General features: G+C 36.8%; 1 protein-coding gene across 1 annotated transcript; it reads left to right on the top strand.

Moving 5' to 3' along the window:
* On the top strand, positions 1-25,235 carry gusb (glucuronidase, beta). The gene is made up of 12 exons (XM_084414108.1): positions 1-272; positions 1,432-1,617; positions 2,940-3,121; positions 4,517-4,659; positions 5,943-6,130; positions 7,409-7,552; positions 9,526-9,704; positions 11,167-11,313; positions 13,997-14,081; positions 14,943-15,119; positions 20,237-20,372; positions 22,983-25,235. The coding sequence occupies exons 1-12, from the start codon at positions 57-59 to the stop codon at positions 23,129-23,131; spliced, it is 1,932 nt and encodes a 643-aa protein (XP_084270234.1). The 5' UTR covers positions 1-56; the 3' UTR covers positions 23,132-25,235.
* The last annotated feature ends 527 nt before the right edge of the window (positions 25,236-25,762 follow it).

Genomic DNA, 25,762 nt, shown 5'->3' with positions numbered 1-25,762 from the left:
GGAAGTGGGGGGACGCAGTGTGTGAGTGTAAACAGAAGTTGAGCAGCGCGCGCGTGATGGGCTCAACAGGAGAGGGGCTTGTGGTCAAGTGTGTGTTACTGGCCGCTGTCTGCAGTGTGTGTCAGTCTCTGCAGGGCGGGATGCTGTTCCCCACAGACTCTCCCTCCAGGGAAGTGAAAGATGTGAGCGGCCTGTGGAGATTCAGAGCGGATCTTTCTCCGGAGCGGAACCGAGGCTTCGAGAAGGAGTGGTTCAAGAGTCCACTAGCGGAGGTCACGTGAGCTCTGACGCAGCACAGCTGGATAACAATACAGATGCACTATTACATTATCAGCACAATAATCTGAGTGAAAAGTCGAGTTTGACATGTTTTAAAGAGCATCTCGAGCTTCAGATAGAAATTGTGCATTATTAATTTCATTAGAACTTTTCTTTGTTTAACTTTTACATTATAAATAAATATTACATACATTATCACATTGTTTTAAATAAAACACAATCTCAGACATTTGGACCCCACTGTATATGGAAATTTTTACTGGATAAAGAGATGGTTTTTCAATCTTTTAGATGCTAAATACCATCATACTCATGTGAGGGACCCCCATCCTACAATTTTGATGAATAAAGAAGACCCTAAACAAATATGTGTAAAATTCTATTTGTTACATTATTTTCAACTTCTAACAGTTTTTTTGCTTACTATACTGTAGTACTGAAGTATATGTATCATTTTATTTATTTATCTACTAAAAATATATATATATTTAATATTTCTTATTATTGTGCATTAATCATTCTTTTAATATCATAACTTTTCATTGTTTTTAATTTTTTTTTATTTAATAAAATTATCATATTTCAGGGACCCCTTCTAAAATTTAAAAGGCAGATCTATATATTTTCAAGGATAAAGACCCCCCCAAAATATATATGTAAAATATTATTTGGGAAATATTTAGATTCTATTATGTTACATTATTAAGTTTGTTTTCCACTTTCTACTATAGTATATACTGTATTATGTAGTTACTAAAACGTTTTATTATATGTTTAATTGAATCTCTTTTTTTTAATTCATTATATTGCTCAAATTATTTAATTATTATTAAATTTAGTTAGTTTAAACTAGCTTTTTAAAATCTTTATATATATATATATATATATATATATATATATATACATAGAGAGATAGAGAGAGAGAGAGATATTATTAAGAAGAATACTAAAAGTTTTGATCAGAATAAAATGTTATATTCCTGGAAACAGTGTTGATTTTATTAGAGGCTATTGCGAAAGTAGTAAACATAGTCAGCCAACTTGTTGTTCCAATATGAAATGTTGCATATTAAACATGAAATCATTCATATTTTGCAGTTTGAGTCTGATTTTAGGTGTTTATGTCTTTGATGGTGTTTTGTTTTGTTCCAGACGGGTCCAGTAATTGACATGCCGGTGCCGTCCAGCTACAATGACATCACACAAGACTCCAAAATCAGGGATTTCATTGGCTGGGTTTGGTATGAGAAGGAATTGTGGGTGCCTGCGCGCTGGATCCAGGATCAGGGAACACGGATCATGCTCCGAGTTGGAAGTGCACACTATTATTCTGTGCTTGTAAGTGCATGAGATTCCCATCAGTGATTCTTTTCTCTGTATTTTATCATGCATACACTTTCCAGATTGATATGTCATTTGTCACGGGTTATGTGTCTGTAATCTTGTGCAAGTGTCACATTGGGCCCTATCATACGCCAATCATACGCAAGTGTTTTTGGCTAGTTTCAGCCCGACGCCGTTATCATTTTCACGTCCTGCGCCACGTTGTTTAAATAGCAAATGCATCTGTGCCCATCTGTGCGCCCATGGGCTGCTGGTCTGAGAACCAGGTGTGTTCAGGCGTATTGTTGCTATTTTGAGGAACAGAAATAGGCCGAGCCACTGACCGACTGAAACCTGGTCTAAAGTCAATGGCGCAGTATTTTTTATTATTATATTAGTAATATGCGCCTATAGGGTCCACAACGCGCATGCACTCTGCTTATTATACACAAACTCTGCTTATTACACACACACTATGCTTTACACACACAGCAGCACTCAAACATGCCAAATATTAAAAATAAAAGGATTACAATGTAAAATATTATTATTGTGTACATAAAGATATGGTGGAATCCGGCTTGTCCCGTAGATGGTCTGCTTGCGCTTTAACCTCTCTCTCTCTCTCACACACACACACACACACACACCCACACACACACACACAGCTTTAACCTCTCTCTCTCTCTCTCTCTCTCTCTCACACACACACACACACACACACACACAGCTTTAACCACTCTCTCTCTCACACACACACACACACACACAGCTTTAACCTCTCTCTCTCTCTCACACACACACACACACACACAGCTTTAACCTCTCTCTCTCACACACACACACACACAGCTTTAACCTCTCTCTCTCACACACACACACACAGAGCTTTAACCTCTCTCTCTCTCACACACACACACACACACAGCTTTAACCTCTCTCTCTCTCTCACACACACACACACACACACACACACAGAGCTTTAACCTCATGCACGAGTGTTCAGTCTTTCCGCTTGCAAAATCCGCCATGACGCGAGCGCAACTGGCTTTTAAAGGGAATGGGAGATGAGACTCTGATTAGTTTATTTAAAAAACACACCCATTACTCATTAAGAGAATAGGGACAACCCTTTTAGACCGTGCGCCGGCAGCGGCGACCATTTTTCCCGTCGTTAAACTAGCAAAAGTGGATTCGGACGTGCCCTAAGTGTACTTGCACCATGCGCTTTATACCATGCGCTTAGATCGTTAAAATAGGGCCCATTGTCTTTGACTCATTTGGTTAGTCATGGTCTCAGGACTGACACACAGATCTTTGATGTTCCCATGTTGCAGTGGGTGAACGGGGTCAAGATGACTGAACACGTGGGCGGTCATCTTCCCTTTGAGTCGGACATCAGTGACGTCCTGCGTAAGAGCACCGGAAGTGCATGTCGGATCACCATTGCAGTGAACAACACTTTAACCCTAGAGACGCTTCCACCAGGAACCATCCAGTACATGAACGATCGCACCAGGTTAGACACGTCCATACAGCGGCCATAAAGAAGTATTTGGGCACTGAAATCACACTTAAAGGGATATTTCACCGCTGGAAAGATGAATGTGTATTTAAATTGGGTCATTTATGTAGTAGAAATGTGAAATTATTTTAGAAGTTGGTGCCTTCTAGACTGAGGAAAGCCAGAAAATGTATTTTTGGCTCATGTGGATGAAAGATGACAACTCCCAGAATGCACTTGCTTCGCTGCCCTACGAGGACACTCCCAAGCCACGCCTACCGGTTACAGAGGGCCGTATCAGAAGAAATGACACAGCTAGGCTACTAGTCGACTCGAAACTGAAAAGACGGCGTTTTATCGTGAGATCCCCCTATGGGCGGGTTGAACACATGCGGAACGAGCTCCTCCTACTGGCTGGAGTCTCTCGCCTCTGGACAATAAAGCCTCAGATGATGATAAATGAAGATTTTTGCGTCATCAGAGGTTTTTTTCCAGACACACAATACAGAAATCTCTCGTCTCAGGGGGACATGAGGGAGGGAAGCACGGCCATTCGAGAATACCACCGGGTTTCTACTGATACAAAGCTTAATGCTAATCGGTGAAGTATCCCTTTAAAAATGTCTGAATAGCATTGCAATAAATATCAACTGGTGTTGAACATGTTCCAGTAATGCTTCACAAACTCAAAAGGGGCTTTCGCACCGGTTAGTTGTAGAAACTGGCCACCAGGGCGGTCTCCCGAGAGCTTAATTTTCCCTTAGGGCAGTGGTTTTCAAAGTGTGGGTCGTTGGAGAACAGCAGAAAAAAACAAAACAGAAAACAGCTGTAACAGCGATCGAGTGAATGCCTTTACTTGGTAGCACTGGTGCTCCCAACTTCAGAAAGCTAAGAGCACCACAACTACAATGTTTGCCACACAATTGTTCCGGCATTTCTTGTGCTTGACACTCTCCCCGTGTTTAATTAAGCTCTCACGCTTAAAGGGTTAATTCACCACAAAAATGAAAATTCTGTCAGTAATTACTCTCCCTCATGTCGTTCCAAACCTGTTAGACCTTCGTTCATCTTCAGAACACAAATTAAGATATTTTCGATGAAATCCGAGAGCTTTCTGAACCACCTATAAGCAGCAACATCTTTGTAACTTTCAAGGCCCAGAAAGGTAGTAAAGACATCGTTAAAATAGTCCATGTGACTAAAGTGGTTCAATCTTAATGTTATGAAGCGACGAGAATACTTTTTTAAACTTTTTGTCTGTGAGTGAGTGTGAGTGTGAGTGCGAGAGAGAGAGAGAGAGAGAGAGAGAGTATGTGTGCGTGTATGTGCGTGTGTGTGTGTAATAATGTTTGTGATAAATTGTGATAAATATAATTTTTTTATTTCTTTACCATTTTCTTTTCCATACAGATACCCCGCTGGCTACTTCGTCCAGAACACTAACTTTGACTTCTTCAACTACGCTGGAATACACCGATCGGTCCTGATGTACACGACACCAAAGGTGCACATTGATGACATCACAGTGGAGACGTCATTTTCTGATAACATTGGTAAGCGGAGAATTGGCTTACAGAAAAAGATGTGGCTCCTCATACTTTCACTTTCACCTTAGAACATATAATTTATGGTATAACCATTCACAGACTTCTGTCTGTTTTACTTGATTAATAACATTATAATATTTGCTAAATATTTTATACATAAATGTAGATTCCTCAAATCCCCTCTTCTGTTTATTAAGTGTCAATTCAAAACATTTCTCAGAAGCACTTTCCAAAATGAAAAGTCAATGTATTATTTTGTGTGGGAATGGACATTAGGACATTAGGACATTCATAGTTTCACAAATATTTTGATCACACCTCAAAAATATGTTTTAAGCACTTGTGATCCATAAACAACACCTGCTGCAGTATTTCAATCACTAAAAATAGCAGGACATTATAAAGCGATTTTCTTTATTATGGTTTTATATGTAAAAACAACGAGAAAAACTATGTTGCGTTTATATTCTGGGTTCATCTGCTTTCCTGTATTATAGTATGCATCCTCAATAGGGGGTGTATACTGAATTTAGTCTTTTAATATCACTGTCTCTCTACATTAGCACTTAAAGGGATATTTCACCGCTGGAAAGACGAATGTGTGTTTAAATTGGGTCATTTATGTAGTAGAAATGTGAAATTATTTCAGAAGTTGGTGCCTTCTAGACTGAGAAAAGCCAGGAAATGTATTTTTGACTCATGTGTGATGAAAGACAACAACTCCCAGAATGCACTTGCTTCGCTGCCCTACGAGGCCACGCCCAAGCCACGCCTACCGGTTACAGAGGGCAGTATCGGGAGAAATGATCCAGCTAGGCTACTAGTCGACTCGAAACTGAAAAGACGGTGTTTTATCGTGAGATCCCCCAATGGGCGGGTTGAAGACATGCGGGACGAGCTCCTCCTACTGGCTGGAGTCTCTCGCCTCTGGACAAAAAAGACTCAGATGAGCTAAATGAAGATTTTTGCATCATCTGAGGTTTTTTTCCAGACACACAATACAGAAATCTCTCGTCTCAGGGGGACATGAGGGAGGGAAGCACGGTCATTCTAGAATACTTCCGGGTTTCTTCTGATACGAAGCTTAATGCTAATCGGTGAAGTATCCCTTTAATACAAACCTGGTAAAAATGACTGGTGGTCAATGGAGGAAAGCCTTGTTTTGAACCCTCAATGTGGGTGTTCCTATAAGAGTGTGATGTCACGTGAATAGACCTGATGCATTTGTTTTAAAATGTTCGTTGATTTAGTCCTAATTCATCTGTTCATATGTGTGTCCTGTGATTTAGGGCTGGTGAGTTATAATGTGTCCGTGTTGGGCGGCTCTAAAGCTGCTGTGAAAGTGACGCTCTCTGCAAAGGACGGCAGATGTGTGGCTTCGGCTAATGGCTCCCAAGGAATCCTCAAGGTCACTGACGTCAACCTCTGGTGGCCGTACCTGATGCACGAAAACCCAGGATACCTTTACTCCATGGAGGTCAGTGAAGTTGCTCTCTGATGGTGTCGGCATGAAACAGAGGTTGCACTAATCTTTCCATCCCTATTGTGACGCATATCTGAGTGAAACGGCTTCTGGAACGAGGGCTGTGAAACAATTAATCGCGTTTAATCGTGATTAATAGCTTCCAAAATAAAAGTTTGTTTACATAATATATGTGTGTACTGTGTATAATTATTTTGTAAATATAAATACACACACATGCATGTATATATTTAAGAAAAATGTGTTATTTATATATAAAATATTTATATAAATATATTATAATAAATAAATATAAAATAATTATATATTATTATAATAATAAATTACATATTATAAAAAATATATTTACAGTATATACATGCAAATATTTCTTGAATATATACATGCATGTGTGTGTATTTATATTGATTTTGTCCATGAGAAATTGATTGGATGGTTGTGGTTTGCTATTGGCTGATCTCATGTGAGTGACAGGTTGCTCCGCCCTCGTCATCAGAGAAGAGATGAGATGTCGCTGCAAGAGGGAGAGTTATTTTGATTCAAGATTACTAGGCACATGAATAAAAAATATATATATGTGCACAGATAAATACTGTATAATAAATACTGCAATTAAAAAACAAAACAAGAATTGTCCATTTTGATCTCATGGTGACTTTAACATGAAGTCAGATGTGATTGGTTGCTTAGGGTTGGGTGCATGTCTAATATTGACAATATATTTGCAGTGATTATCAGGGAATGCATAAACTGATCAAATGCAATATAAGCAACTTTGGATAAAAGCGTCTGCCAAATGCATAGATGTAAAAGAAAAACTTTTCCTGGTTATGTAAAATTAATGAGCAAATATTGCACTGAATACAATGCTCTGTTATATTGTGTTGCTAGATTTTAAATAACATTTTTGATTGAAACTTCAGTAGAAAAAAGTAGCATTAGACGATAAGATAAGGTCGCATTTAGTTTATGCATTAACTAACAATAACAACGAGGAATGCATTTGCTACATTAGTTTAATTGGTACATGTTAGCACAGGTATATTAAATATTATTAACAGATACAACTTTTGGTTTTAATAATGTACTAGTAAATGTTGAAATTAACATTAACTAAGATTAATAAATGCTTTAGGAGTGTTTTTCATTGTTAGTTCATGTTAACTAATGTGAATCTTATTGAAAAGTGTCACAGAGTTTAGAGATTAATTTTGTGAGCCAGTTCAAAGTGTTTCAGTGAATTGATTGAATAACTCATGCATGTTTTTGTAGGTTCAGGCAACAGCAGAGGACGGACAGACGGATGTTTACACTCTTTCTGTGGGTATTCGTACGGTTAAGGTCACCAGCACACAGTTTCTCATCAACAACAAGCCGTTCTACTTCCACGGGGTCAACAAGCACGAGGACGCAGACGTGAGTGTCAGCAGAGGGCAGCAAACACACACACCTTTCATGCAAAACACACAATACTGACGTGCTCTTATGCTGCCTATAGAAAACCAGGTACAAAAGAAGACATGTATGAGCATATGACACTGGCAGTAATCGTTTAAACTATGGTAATATCAAGCAACAATGGTGAAATTCATTAGTTTTCTCATGTGTTTCTATGCTGAGAATGACTAATACCTACACTGACCATTTTAAAGAAACTGATTCCTTGAAATGAATGTCATTTTTGACTTTCTGTCTTCAGTGGAACATGTTTAGCACATGCTCTTATCCAATTGAATGAGGTTTGGATGCTTTCAAGCTCCACAAATGACAAAAAAAGCACATTTAAAGGGATACTTCACCGATTAGCATGAAGCTTTGTATCAGAAGAAACCCGGTGGTATTCTCGAATGACCGTGCTTCCCTCCCTCATGTCCCCCTGAGACGAGAGATTTCTGTATTGTGTGTCTGGAAAAAAGCCTCCGATGACACAAAAATCATCATTTATCATCATCTGAGGCTTTTCTGTCCAGAGGCGAGAGACTCCAGCCAGTAGGAGGAGCTCGTTCCGCATGTGTTCAACCCGCCCACAGGGGGATCTCACCATAAAACACCGTCTTTTCAGTTTCGAGTCGACTAGTAGCCTAGCTGTATCATTTCTCCCGATACTGCCCTCTGTAACCGGTAGGCGTGGCTTGTGAGTGGCCTCGTAGGGCAGCGAAGCAAGTGCATTCTGGGAGTTGTTGTCTTTCATCACACATGAGCCAAAACTACATTTTCTGGCTTTCCTCAGTCTAGAAGGCACCAGCTTCTAAAATAATTTCACATTTCCACTACATAAATGACCCAATTTAAACACACATTCATCTTTCCAGCGGTGAAATATCCCTTTAAGTTTCATAAATTAGTGTATAAGGCTCATGGATTATATTTAGATTCTTCTGAAATCATTTGATAGCATATTATCATATAAGCAAAGCTCTCAAATCGTATTAATGTTTGCACATTTTCACACATACTGCATCAAGACATGTTGCGTGAGTTGTTGAATCTTTTATCATAAAAAATTAGTGTTAACATTTTTTTAAGAGCATGTTTGTATGTTTAAGCCAAGCGTCTGGTAAAACCAGCTGATCGCAGCTATTATCTCACACCACACGCCACATCCTCTCACTGAGTGTGTAGTTCTGTTATTATCGCTGATGTCTGATAGACACATACTGTAAAACACTGCATCCTCACATCCTACTTCATATTTCAGTGGTGGCACAATTTTGTTTGACTAACATAACGTTTTTATAATTTTCAATTTTTTTAATAAAAAGCATTATTTTATATTTTTTATTTTTTTATTTTTTATTTTTATTTAATTTATTCAATAAATGTATTTATGTTTATTTAATTTTATATATAAAAAAAAAAAGTTCAGGCCTGGAAATCAAAATTTTAACATCTCCATATTTTCCATGAAATAAGACTCAACAGCAATATTTACTTGCATATAAACGAACACATTAAAATGCAGAAACTTTCATTTTTTAATTTCTGAGTAATTCATTTTGCTACAAGCAAATTATTTATCGATTCAGAATTTTGTATCAGTTCATTGAAACTGATTCACGGAATAAATTTTTATTTTTAAAAATAATTTTTTTATTTTTATTGACACATTTTTTAGCAAAGGTTAATAAATACTATAACTAATGTATTGTTGATTGCAGGGTTGTTATAGTTAACAAAAACAATAAAAAAACATTTGTTACTTGAAATAAAATAAATGTTAACTAAAATAATATAAACTAAAAAAAAATCATAAAAACTCTAATATTGTCTCAATGATATAAAATAACTCACTGCTGTGTAATGCTTGTTAATCCATTGACCAATGTTAACTAATTGAACCTTATTTTTTTTATGTTTATGGTTTATGATGAATGCTGTTTGTGCCTCAGATCCGGGGCAAAGGCTTCGACTGGCCTCTGATCGTGAAGGATTTTAACCTGATGAAGTGGATGGGGTCCAACTCGTTCCGCACCAGTCACTATCCCTACGCCGAAGAGATCCTGCAGATGGCCGACCGTCACGGCATCGTGGTTATAGACGAGTGTCCTGGAGTGGGCATTAAAGAGATGTGAGACGCCGTCCCAACAAATACACAGCACTTTCACACACGTGTGGCACAGAAACACAGTCTTTTACCCCTTTTTTCGTCTGTCTAGAATGATTTTAGGAAATGAGTCCATGCCTGACAGGATTCAGTTGGAAACGCTTAACGTTAATGTTTATTAATCTATGTTTAATGACAATACAACAGTTCACTGTTTGTTTGTTCGTGTCAGCTCAAGTCCATTAAATAATATTAACAGATACAACTTTTTATTTTAATAATGTATTAGTAAATGTTGACACTAACATTAACTACAATTATTAAATGCTTTTTTTATTGTTAGGTCATGGTAGCTAATGTAGTTAACTAATGTTGCTGAATCATTTGGCCAGTCAATGTTATTTTAGTATTATTTATGAAATATGATAGTATTTATTCATATTTTGAATTAGCTCTTAATTTATGTTTATTTCAGTTTTTCATCTAATATTTTTATTTAATTTCAAATACTGAAAATGGTTTTTAATACATTTAGTTTTAGTGAACTAACTATATACTATTGTAGTCTTTATTCATATTTTGAATTAGCCTTTATTTTATGTATTTCCAGTTTTCAGTTTAATTTTAGTTGTGATTTTTTTATTTTATTTATTATTATTATTCTTTTTTTTCATTTTAGCTTTTTTCAGTTTTAGTGCTTAAAGGGATACTCCACTTTTTGGGGAAATATGCTCAATTTACAACTCAATTTACAACTCAACTGTTTAACAGAGTTAAACAGTTGAGTTTTAACGTTTTCGAATCCATTCAGCCGATCTCCGGGTCTGGCGGTACCACTTTTAGCATAGCTTAGCATAGATCATTGAATCGGACAGGACCAGGCATTAGCATCTCTCTCAGAAAAATGACCAAAGAGTTTCGATATTTTTCCTATTTAAAACTTGACTCTTCTGTAGTTTACAAATGAAAATGAAAAGTTGCGAGTTTCTAGGCGACTATTTTACGCAGGAATGAGAGTATATGCTAATGGTCCTGTCCGATTCAATGATCTATGCTAAGCTATGCTAAAAGTGGTACCGCCAGACCCGGAGACCGGCTGAATGGATTCGAAAACGGTAAAACTCAACTGTTTAACTCTGGGGGAGTTGTAAAATGAGCCTATTTCCAAAAAAAGTGGAGTATCCCTTTAAATTTATTTCAGTTCATTGCCCAGACAGCATTTGTAAAAAAAAAAATACAAAAAATAAATTAAGCTAAAGTTTTTCATCTAACATTCAAATGTTTTTATTCAAATGTTATTTTATTATGAGTTATTTTAGTTAACAAAAACGATTTCTTATCATACAACACTAATAAATCTCAATCTATTTGAAGTGCTTTGGTATGAGCTGGTTTTATTATCATATCTTGATCGTGTGTGCGTGCTTGTGTTTGTGTGTGTGTGTGTGTGTGTGTGTGTGTGTGTGTGTGTGTGTGTTGCCCTCAGACACAGTTTCGGGAACGTTTCTCTGGCTCATCACCTGATCGTCATGGAAGAGTTGGTCAGACGTGATAAAAACCATCCCTCTGTGGTCATGTGGTCTGTGGCCAATGAGCCTGCGTCTGAAATGCCGCCCGCGGGACTCTATTTCAAGTGAGACAAACTAAATATGAATGATTTATTTAACGGTTTCAGATGAAACGCTGACCTTCTGTTGTTGTAGCGTCATTCAAATTATGTAAAGTCTTAAATCTTGTTTTAAAAGAGTCATGACATGGATTTTATAATTATTTTAAAATGTTCCTTGGGGTTCACTCATAATGTTAAAAAAGTGTTTTTGCACAAAAATATGCAGAAAAAATATTATTTTCAACCCTCATTCTGAGCCTCTGTCTGAAATAAACAGTTTTCAAGAAAAAAGCCACTGTTATGATTGGCTAACGTCATTGCATAGGAAACGGTATCAATGAACACTCGCTATTTCAGGAGTAAAACATTATCCATATAAACCCATATAAAGCATTATAGAATAATTGACTTACTTTTTGTGATGCAGCTGCTGTCAGATCCAATACAGCGGACTGACTCTCCATTACACTGTGCCTCGTTTACAAAACCATCTTCAGTCAAATGCTCCGAACAAACATATAATCCTCCGACGTGCTCCGGGACGCCATTATAATAAACCATCCACTTGTTTCCGACACTGGGATCCTCCTGAAGTCTGTACAGAGATTCAAACGATCTGTTTTAAACTGGACACATCAAAGCGAACGTTTGTCCTGTTGGCGACAGAGTCAAGTCAGCCGTTAAGTGACTGAACGCTAGTGGGCGGAGCCTATGGTGTGATGATCTATAACGATTCGTCGATGTTTTGCTCTGGAGGCGGTCATATGCAAATGTATTTGCCCATGTGACATCACAGATCCTACAATATCGAAACGAGCCGTTTTTATAGCTTGATTACATAAATGTTTTGTTTATAATGAGGAGGACGTTTTATGATATGAAACTTGCAGGATGTTTTAATGGTACAAAGACCAATTATATGATCAAAAAGATCAAGGAAAATTTTTATTTCTCATGTTATGACCCCTTTAAACCCTTAACTGGCAAAAAATTTGCTTTCAGTAAGATTTTATTTGGGCGCAGTACCAAACTTTTTCACTAGATGGACAGCCAGCTTCCTTACTGACCATATAAGGGCGCCTCCATTTTCAAATATGTTTTGAGTGATCTGAACCATGTATTTCCATAATTTCACACAATTTATGAAGTATACATCCTATTCAGAAATAGTATGGGTGGTTTGGGAGTATTTGATTTGATTTCAACCTCTAATAAACACAAAAAAAGAGCACATATGCGCGTTATAGCTCGCTGCCGCATCACAAATCGAGAATCCAGAATATTTTTCTATATATTCAAAACATTTTCAGACCTTTTTTTCTCATAAAATTGAATTGGTGTTATCTTTTGAACTCCTGGCATGAAAACAAACTGAGGTTTCTACCAATCGTTCATGATTTTTCATGTTTATTTCTATTTCAAATAGCCTAAACACGCCTAATGAATATGAAATATTCTTGTTGCAAACTGATAGATTGCGGCTCCTCTGTAATTTATTGAAAATATATGAAAACTAGAGATTGCAAGCTTTCAAATAATATATAGGTTGTCAATATTACTTTAGGTTTTTACTAAGATATTATTGTTCTAAATATATATGGGCAAGTGACACTTAAGGGAGTGGTGTGTATATGTGTGTTTTGGTGGTGTTTTCTCTGTGTTCATGTCAAGCTGTTGTTTTGACAGTAATAATGAGGGTGTTTGTGTGTGATCGTATGTCGAGTCTTGTTCAGCGGGTGTGAAGAATGTCTTCAGGGAGAAACACCTGCTCTGACACTCATTAACATACCTGAGCATCGTGAAGACGCCACGTTCTCATGGTCTAATGTACGAGTCACTGAGTCTCAACAGCTTTAGCTCTTCATGCATGCTAGTGATGCAAATAACGTCTGAATTATTAATGCGTGCTAGTACAATATTAAACTTAATGCCATGATGTTAATGTCCCTTCTGTCTGCATCACTGACGTTTGACTAGTTTCTTGTTCCCTTTCCTGTGGAAAATCTGGAAATGGTAAAATTGTGTTTTTCACACCTGGAATTTTTATATATATAAAATAAATGAGTGAAGAATAATATGAATTAATTCATTAAAATAAATAAATAATAATTAATAAAATAAATAATTACTTTGGTAACACTTTACAATCAGTTAATGTATTAACTAACAATGAGAAATACATTTTTTACAGTATTTATTCATCTTTAATGTTTTGTTAACGTCAGTTAATAAAAATACAACTGGTCATTGTTAGTTCATGTCCATTAAATATATGAACAGATAATAACTTTATTAATATATACAGTAAGTAAATGTTGAAAAAAGTATTTTCTGTTGTTAGTTCATGTTAACTAATATAGATATCTAATGTTATTAAATGTTACCAATAAGTTTATGATATAAATTAAATGAAAATAAATTATAGTAACAATTAAACATTTAAGTATCACACATCCTGGAAAGTCATAGAAATCAATAAAAATGTATATTTAATCAGCCAGAAATTTCTTATGGTAAATCATTAATAATTATAAATTATTTTAAATAATAAAATAAGACATCCTTATGCAGTAATCATGAAAAAATGGCTGTTTAAATCCTGTTTTTAAATGGAGAATAGGTCATTTTTTAAATCATACTAAACTTGTACTGAATTCGTACGTCTTAACCCGTTTTTCCTATTTTTTCCTGATGTGTTTTTCCGTAGGGAACTCGTGTCTCATACGAAGTCTCTGGATTCCACCCGGCCGGTCACATTCATCACAAACAGTAACTACGCCAGAGATCTAGGGGTGAGACATGAACTACACATTTATACGTTTATTTTTAAGTTACTGATATGTTGCAACGTAATCATTTCACAACCTAGTACCTTCTGACCTTCTTATTTCAGCTGTTTAAACAAGTCTTATCTTATATTTCATGCTAACATGTTGAGTTGAACTACAGTAGATCTGCACCATTAAAGTTTATTTTAGATTACTTTACTTCCCCCTGAACACTGCAAACATACAGACCTGATTATATAATATAGATATATATTATATTATATATTAGGGGTGTAACGATCACGATACTGAACTCACGATACGATATTATTGCGATACTCCAAGACACATGATAAAAGATTTTTTTTTAAAGTACTGTTGATTAAAATGCTAAAATTTGGTTTTATATTGTGTGTGTGTAAATTAATAGTCTTGGACTTGGTCCCGGAAACCCAATGCAGGACAATAGAGACGCCAGAATAACAATATTCACGATTCTGAAGCTGAAAACAGAATTATTTTAGATGAATATGCTTGATCTCAGTCACTGACTAGATATATTTAAAATAATATAGGGCACTTTTTACACAAATATTCCCCCATTGCATTATTATACATTATATTCAACATTATATATAGCAGTTTAATGTAGAACTGACACTAAAACTCTGAAAACTTTGTTATTTTGGGTGAGCTATACACAATACATATTGTCACTATCCACGATAAATATTGTTGCATTTTTGTATTGCGGTATATTGTGACACGATATATTGTTACACACCTTATATATATATATATATATATATATATATATGTATGTATGTATTTACATATATATTTGTGCTATAAATGCTGTTTGTGTTGACGTGTTCTCATCCTCAGGCCCCGTATGTGGACGTTATTTGTGTAAACAGCTATTTCTCGTGGTATCATGACCCGGGTCACACAGAGGTCATCGGTCTTCAGCTCAGCACTCAGTTTGATAACTGGTATGGGAAATACAAGAAGCCCATAATCCAGAGCGAGTACGGAGCGGATGCTGTTGCTGGTCTACACAGCGTGAGTCCACAAATAATACGAAACACAATAATCTGAGCGTGTCTGAGCACACGTTTCATTAATGCTTCATTTGAACCTTGTCCAGCCTGTCTGGGTTCACACGGGAAGAGTGAATTGCTCCTGCTGATGGCATCATGTATTTGCATTTGCTAAAGGGAATTATGCAAATCAGATCTTGTGTCGTAAGAAAAAAAAAAAAATATATATATATATATATATATATATATATATATATATATATAAAAAAAATAAATAATTTATAGACATTTGATTCACTAAAGAAATCAGAACTTTTGTCGTAAGAATTTATATTTTATATACTTTTTTTAATTGAAATATATAGATATTGATTTTTTTTATTCACTTAAGGAATTATGCATATTAGACATTTTGTTTTAAAAACATTTATTGTATATATACATATATATATATATTAGGGGTGTGCATTGGCACTGCCCTCACGATTCGATTCGATTACGATTCACCAGGTAACGATTCGATTCAATTCGATTCTACGATGCATTGCGATGCATCAGAATTCTACTGCACACAACAAGGCAACATTTTCATCAGTCATGAGGCAATACAAGCAGTCAGATATTGAACAACAGATTTTATTGGCTGCTATGTGTGTATTATCACTCTCCTGTATCTTTGACATAAATGTCATTAAATAAAATAAAATTGAATGGTACAGGGTATTGGATATGGCATTTTCAAACCTGAAAAAGAAAGCATAAATCACTGCTTTCAGTGCTTTGAATGAGAAATGTTTCTCTTCTCTCTGCTTGAGAACCATTTGAAATTAAATTTCAACTTTATTGTCCAACTCAAGGCCAGAAAATAAACAGTGTAGGGTGTAACGGTTCACAAAATTCATGGTTCGGTTCAATACGATACACTTGTGTCACGGTTCGGTACGTTTTCGATACAGCAAAAAGAAAGAAATGCCAGAGAAATTTCCTTGATTTTTTTTTTATTCTTTTTTTATTAGAACTAACATCATAAAGTATGACATTTTTTTTCTTTGAGCAATGATGGAGCTATAATTGACTCTTCTTAGGAGCATATAAACAAATGTTTATTTTAGTTCAGATTAACATTTGAGGGCAGCAATGTTATTCATAATGTCGAAATAAATCCGACATAATGTTACTTGAAAGCATTATAGCCTACTATTCCTGCCAAACTTCCAAAGTTGCAGTTAGTGTTACTACAGTAAATCCATGGTGAATATTGCAGATCTGTGGACACTGGATAGTTCATGTTTGATCCGTTAATAACGGAGAAATGTGAATGTTTCTCACTAGATCTCGCAGCGATGTTATTACTTTAGTGGCGAGTTCAAATGCTTTCTTTATGGATCTCTTAGCGTTGTGTAGTATTCACCTTATTTTTAACGGAAATACGGACGCAGCCAGTTGACGGTATTTTGTGCGAGACTTCCGGTAAGGCACTTCCGGTCACTGGCGAGCGTTGTTCGTAACAACAAACTCATCGTTATGGGTTCGAGGAAGACCGGGATTGTTTGTGCAGTTAGAGGTTGTCATAATAACTGGCACAAAAGAAAGATTTACTTGGAGCAGGAGTGTTTTAATCATCGAATTATTGACATTTTAATAATCAGGCGCCCTATACGACCGGCGACACACTGGCTGCGTGGCGTTTCTGTTGCGTGGTGTTTTCTATGTCTTTGCACACCAGAAACGTCTCTGACGAGGCGTTGCTGCTGCTAGGTGACATGATAAGCCTCATTGGTGATATATTCGACATATGGGGAGAGAGTTGTGGAAGGCACTTAATGTTAAACATAAATATATAGCAGCAAAGACAACGTTGGCAGTATTGACGGCAAAATAGGCTACAGAATATTTCGTTCTGTATTGACAGGTGCAATATTTGAAAATCGATAATATATATATATTTTTACATTTAGGCTATATCTGCATTTATGTCAAAACCTAAATTCAAACATCAAAATGTCATTAATATGTATTCATATCAAAATGACATACAAACATATTTTCCTATTCTATTTTGCCTGGAAACGCTTCCAAAACGCTTGCGTGTCGCGTGAAAAATAGGCATCGATTCTATTTCTAGCATGCACGCGTTTTCCCTGAGACGCGCGCGTCACGCAGGCAGTGTGCAAGCTCTAAATAACCGGTTAACATGGGAGCCGAAATAACGGACACGCCACGCAGCCCATTTGAAGAAACGACCGTATGTTTGTTCTTTTCATTTCGTGAACACAAGACCTACAGAAGACCACCCGATACCAGAAAAGTGGCTGGGCTACGAAGTCTGAATAAAAACTCCAAGGAGAAACAAAATCATTATAGTACCCCTGTATAAAATCTAGTCATCATGGCATGATCATCATGGCATTTATTTTGTATGATTTATAATTATTTATAGCCATCTATGATCTACTTATTGCTATCATGTGCTTTGGTTGCATTCTGATGACATTATTAATACATTTGACATGACAAAATTGCCTACCTCCATAGATATATTAACTTAGTCCAGCGTTGGCTCGACCGTGTTTAGGGCGGTGCTGAAGGCGCCGGCGAAGTTTTGGCAATCTGTCATCTAGATGCATGAGTGTTTTCAACCAGGTCCAGAACCCGACCTGGGTGAGGCGGGGCTTTAGTTCTTTGTTGTATTCATCTGCTACGGCATGTGTAACATTTTTCTGTCAACTCTGCATAATCCTTCGCAATCGATATCGTTAGTTAGCCCAGAGAAGCGAGGAAACGGAAGTGCCGCACAAAAACCGGAAACTGGACCCATATTTACTTCCGCGTTCGAAAATAAGGTGAATAAGATCGGCTCGCGCTGCGTTGGTCCAAACTGATAAACAGTCCGTCACGAGTAGCTCAGTTTCGTTCCGCTTACATTGCGTTTGCCATTTGATGTTGTGGTCGCGCCAGCGTCTACATTATGAGCGCGCTCGCGACGCGCTTACATTTGAAATAACCGTTCGGTTTGAAAAATGCGTGCCTTGTATCGAACGGTTTAGTACGAATACGCGTACCGTTACACCCCTAAAACAGTGACATAATCGATTATGGCACTTTGCCGCATCGATGCTGAATCGTGCATGCCCCGCATTGCGATGCATCGCCGAATCGATTATTGTTGACACCACTAATATATATATATATATATATATATATATATACAGTGAGGAAAATAAGTATTTGAACACCCTGCTATTTTGCAAGTTCTCCCACTTAGAAATCATGGAGGGGGCTGAAATTGTCATCGTAGGTGCATGTCCACTGTGAGAGACATAATCTAAAAAAATCCAGAAATCACAATGTATGATTTTTTAACTATTTATTTGTATGATACAGCTGCAAATAAGTATTTGAACACCTGAGAAAATCAATGTTAATATTTGGTACAGTAGCCTTTGTTTGCAATTACAGAGGTCAAACGTTTCCTGTAGTTTTTCACCAGGTTTGCACACACTGCAGGAGGGATTTTGGCCCACTCCTCCACACAGATCTTCTCTAGATCAGTCAGGTTTCTGGGCTTTCGCTGAGAAACACGGAGTTTGAGCTCCCTCCAAAGATTCTCTATTGGGTTTAGGTCTGGAGACTGGCTAGGCCACGCCAGATTCTTGATATGCTTCTTACAGAGCCACTCCTTGGTTATCCTGGCTGTGTGCTTCGGGTCATTGTCATGTTGGAAGACCCAGCCTCGACCCATCTTCAATGCTCTAACTGAGGGAAGGAGGTTGTTCCCCAAAATCTCGCAATACATGGCCCCGGTCATCCTCTCCTTAATACAGTGCAGTCGCCCTGTCCCATGTGCAGAAAAACACCCCCAAAGCATGATACTACCACCCCCATGCTTCACAGTAGGGATGGTGTTCTTGGGATGGTACTCATCATTCTTCTTCCTCCAAACACGTTTAGTGGAATTATGACCAAAAAGTTCTATTTTGGTCTCATCTGACCACATGACTTTCTCCCATGACTCCTCTGGATCATCCAAATGGTCATTGGCAAACTTAAGACGGGCCTTGACATGTGCTGGTTTAAGCAGGGGAACCTTCCGTGCCATGCATGATTTCAAACCATGACGTCTTAGCGTATTACCAACAGTAACCTTGGAAACGGTGGTCCCAGCTCTTTTCAGGTCATTGACCAGCTCCTCCCGTGTAGTTCTGGGCTGATTTCTCACCTTTCTTAGGATCATTGAGACCCCACGAGGTGAGATCTTGCATGGAGCCCCAGTCCGAGGGAGATTGACAGTCATGTTTAGCTTCTTCCATTTTCTAATGATTGCTCCAACAGTGGACCAATTTCCCCGTAGCCCTTTCCAGCCTTGTGGAGGTGTACAATTTTGTCTCTAGTGTCTTTGGACAGCTCTTTGGTCTTGGCCATGTTAGTAGTTGGATTCTTACTGATTGTATGGGGTGGACAGGTGTCTTTATGCAGCTAACGACCTCAAACAGGTGCATCTAATTTAGAATAATAAATGGAGTGGAGGTGGACATTTTAAAGGCAGACTAACAGGTCTTTGAGGGTCAGAATTCTAGCTGATAGACAGGTGTTCAAATACTTATTTGCAGCTGTATCATACAAATAAATAGTTAAAAAATCATATATTGTGATTTCTGGATTTTTTTTTTTAGATTATGTCTCTCACAGTGGACATGCACCTACGATGACAATTTCAGACCCCTCCATGATTTCCAAGTGGGAGAACTTGCAAAATAGCAGGGTGTTCAAATACTTATTTTCCTCACTGTATATATATATATTTAGATATGATATTTAGATTTTTTAATTTTACTTTTTACTTCTATGCTATACTTACAATATCTATATATCTATGTCTATATATACAAATATCTACATACAAAAATGCAAATCAGATTTTATATCATAAGATTATGGATATTTTATACACTGAATTTGGGGGGGTTATGTATTTTTTGATTCAATAAAGGAATTATGCAAATCTTTTGTCTTGAGAATTTAAATATGTATTATATATTGTTTTTACAGTTTCATAGTTGCGGTTGTTCTGTTTATCCATCATTGACAGGTGTGTGAAAACTCAAACCTGGTTTGTCGCGTGTGTGTGTTGTCCTGTAGGATCCGCCTATGATGTTCTCAGAGGAGTATCAGAAGACGGTCCTGCAGAACTACCACAACGTGTTTGACCAGAAGAGGAAGGAGTTCGTCATAGGAGAACTGATCTGGAACTTTGCCGACTTCATGACGACGCAAAGTAGGACATAACCGCAGCCTTTTCCCTTTGATCCGAACAAGTTTTTCTGGAACACATCAACATGTGTTCACTGTTCACTCACGCACGCTTTTGATAAGAGAATGAAAACGTGTCAGAATGGATCGCTGGTTATCAGACTTTATCTGCACATTTTCATGCAACTCGTAGTTTTGAAATTGAAGGAAAGCATCCACAGGGTCCCTTCAGGTGCTCCATTCAGTTTGATTAAAGTCTTACATGTCATAAGTGATATAAGAAGAATCTTAATTATCATTTCAAGAGATCTTAAATTTGGGGGACAGAAAAATTGGAAACACGATATAGAGCTTTAATGCGATTGATTATTATAAGTGTTAGTTCACCCAAAAATGAAAATTCTGCCATTACTCGCCCTCATGTCGTTCCAAACTTTCGTTCATCTTCAGAACACAAATGAAGATCTGGTTACACTTTATTTTTAAGGTGTCAGTATTACAGTGTAATTACACATTTAAGTACTGAGTAATAATAATGAACTACATGCACTTACTATAGAATCTAAGAGCTTTCTGTCCCTCCATTGACAGTCTATGCCACTTTAACGCTTCAAAAAGTTCATAAAGAGATCGTAAAACTGATCCATATTAATTGAGCGGTTTAGTCCAAATGTTCTGAAGAGAGTTCACTCACAGAAATACATGTTTTATATATTTACAGTAGGAAATTTACAAAATATCTTCATGGAACATGATCTTTACTTAATATCCTAATGATTTTTGGCATAAAAGAAAAATGGATAATTTTGACCCATACAATGGGTCTCATTCATGAAACATTCGTAAATATACGAGTAAATATGTGAGTGATTTGCGCGTAAAGAGACATTCCCGAAAATTCTTCTCCTGATTCACAAATACTTCGTAAACGTCAGATGTGATAGTGAAATGTGTGTGTGTGTGTTAATGAATTCCAATCAGTCGTAAATGGGACGCACGTGCACGCTCATTCTCGATTTCCATAAATCCCGCCCATTAAATCCGACTGACAACTATATATGGGCATCATATTATGACACCAAACGAAGGATTTCAACATGTCTTCTCAAAAGCGAATGAAAAAGAGAAATTTCTCAGATGCAGAAATTGAAGTTTTATTATCAGAAGTTTGTTCAAAACGATACATTTTATTTTCAAGCGTACATAGTGGCGTATCAGGCCCTAAAAAAAAGGAAGCTTGGCAGCATATTACAGATGCAGTTAATGGAGTTTCATCTGTTAATCGAACAGTCCCAGAAGTGAAAAGAAAATGGTTCGACATGAAGCTTGACTGCAACACTTGTGACTTGCGGACTTGCGTTCTGTTTGCGGATGCTATTACTGGCTCTCATAATAAAAGTAAAAAAGAAAAAACGTATATAATTACTATATCGTTTGCCTCATAGCATAATTGCCTTTTTTTTTTTATATTACTTTGGCAGTTATGCTATGAGGCTAACGATATATAATATTTTTTCAAAATGCTGTGTAAATATGTACCCGATTAAGGTGAATTAAAATGCAGCCTTATTAATGAGCAAAACGTTCGGATGTTAAACGCGATTTACGCGTGGCTGGGAGCAGGTATAGATTTCTTTCGTACCAACTAACATTTGGAAAATACGAACATGTTAATGAATCCGAAAATTTACGCCAGAACCACTTTACACACGATTTACACACAAATTCGTTCTGCTCGTGTTTCATGAATGAGACCCAATGTGGTGTTGGCTATTGCCACAAATATACCCGTGTGACATGTGACTGGTTTTGTGGTCCAGGGTCACATATACATATATATATATATATATATATATATAAGTGTTGTCAAAAATACCGACTTCGGTACCAAGTCGGTATTTAAATAAAAAAAAAGTGACGGTTTCAGCATTTCCCTGTAGCATTTTGAGCGCTGTTGAGTGGATTCTTAAACGCCTCTGATTGGCCACTGTGTTCACACACGCTCAAAAGATATAAGATCATTTTGAATCCTTACTTTTCTTTAAAAATGGGTTAAAGGCTGAAATATTATTTTTACAGTCATTTTACGCTTTAGGATGTTTCCGTAGGCACTGCTCTTCCCCACACACATGTGACCCTGGACCACAAACCCAGTCACGAGTCGCACGGGTATATCTGTGGCAATATCCAACAGTATGGGTAAAAATTATTGATTTTTCTTTTATGTCAAAAATCATTAGGATATCCAGTAAAGATCATGTTCCATGAAGATATTTTGTAAGTTTCCTACTGTAAATATATCAAACATGTATTTGTGTGAGTGAATGCAGCACAATCGCCAACATAAATGAACAACTTTAAAGGAGATTTTCTCAATGTTTCGATTTTTTTTTTGCACCCTCAGACTCCAGATTTACAATAGTTGTGTCTCAGCCAAATATTGTCCTATCATGACAAACCAAACATCAATGGAAAGCTTATGTATCCAGTGTTCATATTATGTATAAATCTCAATTTCAAAAAATTGACCCTTGTGACTGGTTCTGTGGTCCAGGATCACATATGCTATTCATTTGATTTAAAAGGGTCATAAAGCGTTGCAAGGCCTGATGGTTTCATCTCTGTCTGTCTCCAGCCATCACTCGAGTGGTCGGGAATAAGAAAGGGATCTTCACTCGGCAGCGGCAGCCCAAAGCCGGAGCGTTTCTCCTGCGGGAGCGATACTGGAGGATCGCCAACGAGACCGGTGTGTTGCCCATCTGGACCAGGTATCCCTGCCAGTGAGCCGATCCACTGTTCCTGGGCATGCTGGGTAACAGGAAGACCTGGTGGGAATGAGCCGTTTATCAAGTAACAGTGCCTTAAACTTCCTACACTGTGACAATCACACAGATCTGTTGTAATGCTGTGATGAATCCATGCGCTGCTGGATCTTTGTAAAGACACTCAGCTTTTTACTGCAAACGTCCATGTTACAAAAACGCTTAAGAAACGCGGCAACACTATTAAACTGGAACGGGAATGTCTTTCCTTAAATGTGCCTTATGCCAGAATTCATGTTGTGAATGTTTGCACTGATATTCAAATGAGTGAATCTCAAAGTTTGAGTCCAGCTCATGTTTGACCTCGAAAGAAATAAAATAAGCCGGTTTTAGGACCGGAAAGATTATTTGCATTAGAATTTGCGAGACACATTTCTTGCCAAATTCATTACTTTAATGCAAGAAATATTTGCATCGCAGTAATAGCAATATCTAATGAGCATCTAATAGGGATCGTCATTGAGGAAAAATAAAAACAGCAATTTAATGCAATGAGAATTTAAGGGGAAAAAACATTTAAATTGTAATGTATTTATGGTAACACTACAGTAAGGTTGCATTAATGTTATTTAATGCATTAACTAACAACGAGCAATGCATATGTTACAGTATTTATTAATCTTTGTCAGCTCAGGTCCATTAAATAATAACAGATTTTAATAATGTATTATTAAATGTTGAAATTATCATCAACTAAGATTAATAAATGCCTTTTTATTGTTAGTTCATGTTTACTAGTGTATGTTAACAAATGAAAACTTACTGTAAAGTGGTACCGTATTTATAAATTATGGTAATATTTGTTCTACTGCCTTTTATGGATATTTAATGAGAATTGCAACAAAAAAAAAAAATACAATTGTTATACAGTGAGAAAAAATAATTTTCGTCAAAATAAAATTACAAAGTATAAACAAAAATAAATAAATAAAATCTTTTGAGGTGAAATGTGACCTGGACGCGTTTTCCTGAGATTCCCTGAAACAAGTTAAAGACCTTCATATTTCCCATAAGGCCACTGGGTAATTCACTGGGAGTAGTTTTTCTAAACTATGAATTTGAATCAGCTTGTAATAATTGTCTCCAGTGTTTCATGACCACTATATTTCACGTTTCGAGTTTCATCTGTGTGACCAGTGTTGTGTTGATTAGTATGATAGTAGAGTGAACTTTACTTTAACTCTTTCCCTGCCAGTGCTTTTTTTTTTTTTAAGTTTCCAGTTTATTTGCTGGTCAATGTAGTAATGGGCGCTTTCGAAAAGCTTCGCGAATCATTTGTTTAGAACCAGTGATATCAAAATGTGATTTTAGTAAACAAGGCTTTGTTACATTACATTTCAAAATGTCATTGGTTCACCAATAGATGATCTCTCTGACACCGACTTAACCCCCGAACCAGTGTCTATATAGTTTTTAAAAAGTTTAATAAATTCGTTGACATTTTTAATGACACATTTGTAGATTAAAAAGGAAGAGTTTGAGTTAATAGTCTCTAATTGGCCTGATGAACCAAGCTCTCCATCAGACGAAACCCTACAATTCAATAAAATAACACATATTACACAGACACTTAATATTGATTGAGACTAGATGATTTGTTAATTGCATTTAATAGATGCCATTTTCAATAAAACATTTGCAGTTGCTTCGTAAAACGTGTTTTGGATGAGTTTTCATTGCATTTACACCGTTTGGCCAGCAGGGGTCGCCATCTTGTGGCATTTCAAACACTTTCAAAACAGTGAATTATTTTGCAAAGCGAAAAGCTTTGTTTCTCCCGTCACTAGCGTAATGTTTGATGATCGCGCGTAAGCAAACGCCTCTATCGCTTGTTTCTGCTGCTTCTTCTCGTGTGTTTTGATCTGGAGATTCTGCACTCTTTCTGAAGACGTGTAATAGCGCCCCCTGCTGTATAACAGTTAAAACATGGATCGCCGGAAAATGTCATCAATGGCGGGGGAAGAGTTAATTACTTTATAATAAGCAATTCAATGAGTGCTTTGTTTTGTGGACATTCCAGACAATTTTCTCAATGATGTCAAAATAAACAACATTCCACAAGATCATTCCTGAGATTTATGGATGTTCATGTTATTGCCATCAGAAACATTTCCCTAGATTCAGTTCAGATTTATTAACACACACTGTACCTTTTCTAGAGTAAACGCTCAAGTAACATGATTCAGCAGACAAACATGTGCCTCGGCTCAGACGTGGATGAGATGATATCATATAGACATATATTGACGGCTGTTATTGCACTTATTTAAGGTTTTACATCTACTGAACACGACTCAAACTGCGTCTGACAGCTGTTTACTGTCGAGTGTTAATGCAGCGTGTGCTTCATTAAATAACGTACTGCGATGCATCATTGCTGTAAATTGTTGCCATGGAAACAGCTTTACTTCATGCTGGTTTTTAAGTCTGGAAAGAGTGTTTAACTATAGTAGACGGAGGACGTCTGACACCATGATAAAAATGTTGAAATACACTCTGGTTTAAATGCATAATCACAAGACTTAAAGGGAATAGTTCACCCTAAAATGAACATTAACTCATCATTTACTCACCCTGGTGATGTACTAATGGA

This window comes from Rutilus rutilus (genome assembly GCF_951802725.1).
Source record: "Rutilus rutilus genome assembly, chromosome: 7".
Taxonomy (NCBI): Eukaryota; Metazoa; Chordata; class Actinopteri; order Cypriniformes; family Leuciscidae; genus Rutilus; species Rutilus rutilus.
Note: the sequence above shows the minus strand (reverse complement) of the source record. Positions and strands in the feature narration are given on the sequence as shown.

Bases quoted from the DNA above. Each gene is read 5' to 3' on its own strand.
- gusb (XM_084414108.1), top strand. From the start codon at position 57: ATGGGCTCAACAGGAGAGGGGCTTGTGGTCAAGTGTGTGTTACTGGCC. The intron at 6,131-7,408 runs GTCAGTGAAGTT...ATGTTTTTGTAG, and splicing joins GATACCTTTACTCCATGGAG to GTTCAGGCAACAGCAGAGGA. The intron at 7,553-9,525 runs GTGAGTGTCAGC...TTTGTGCCTCAG, and splicing joins ACAAGCACGAGGACGCAGAC to ATCCGGGGCAAAGGCTTCGA.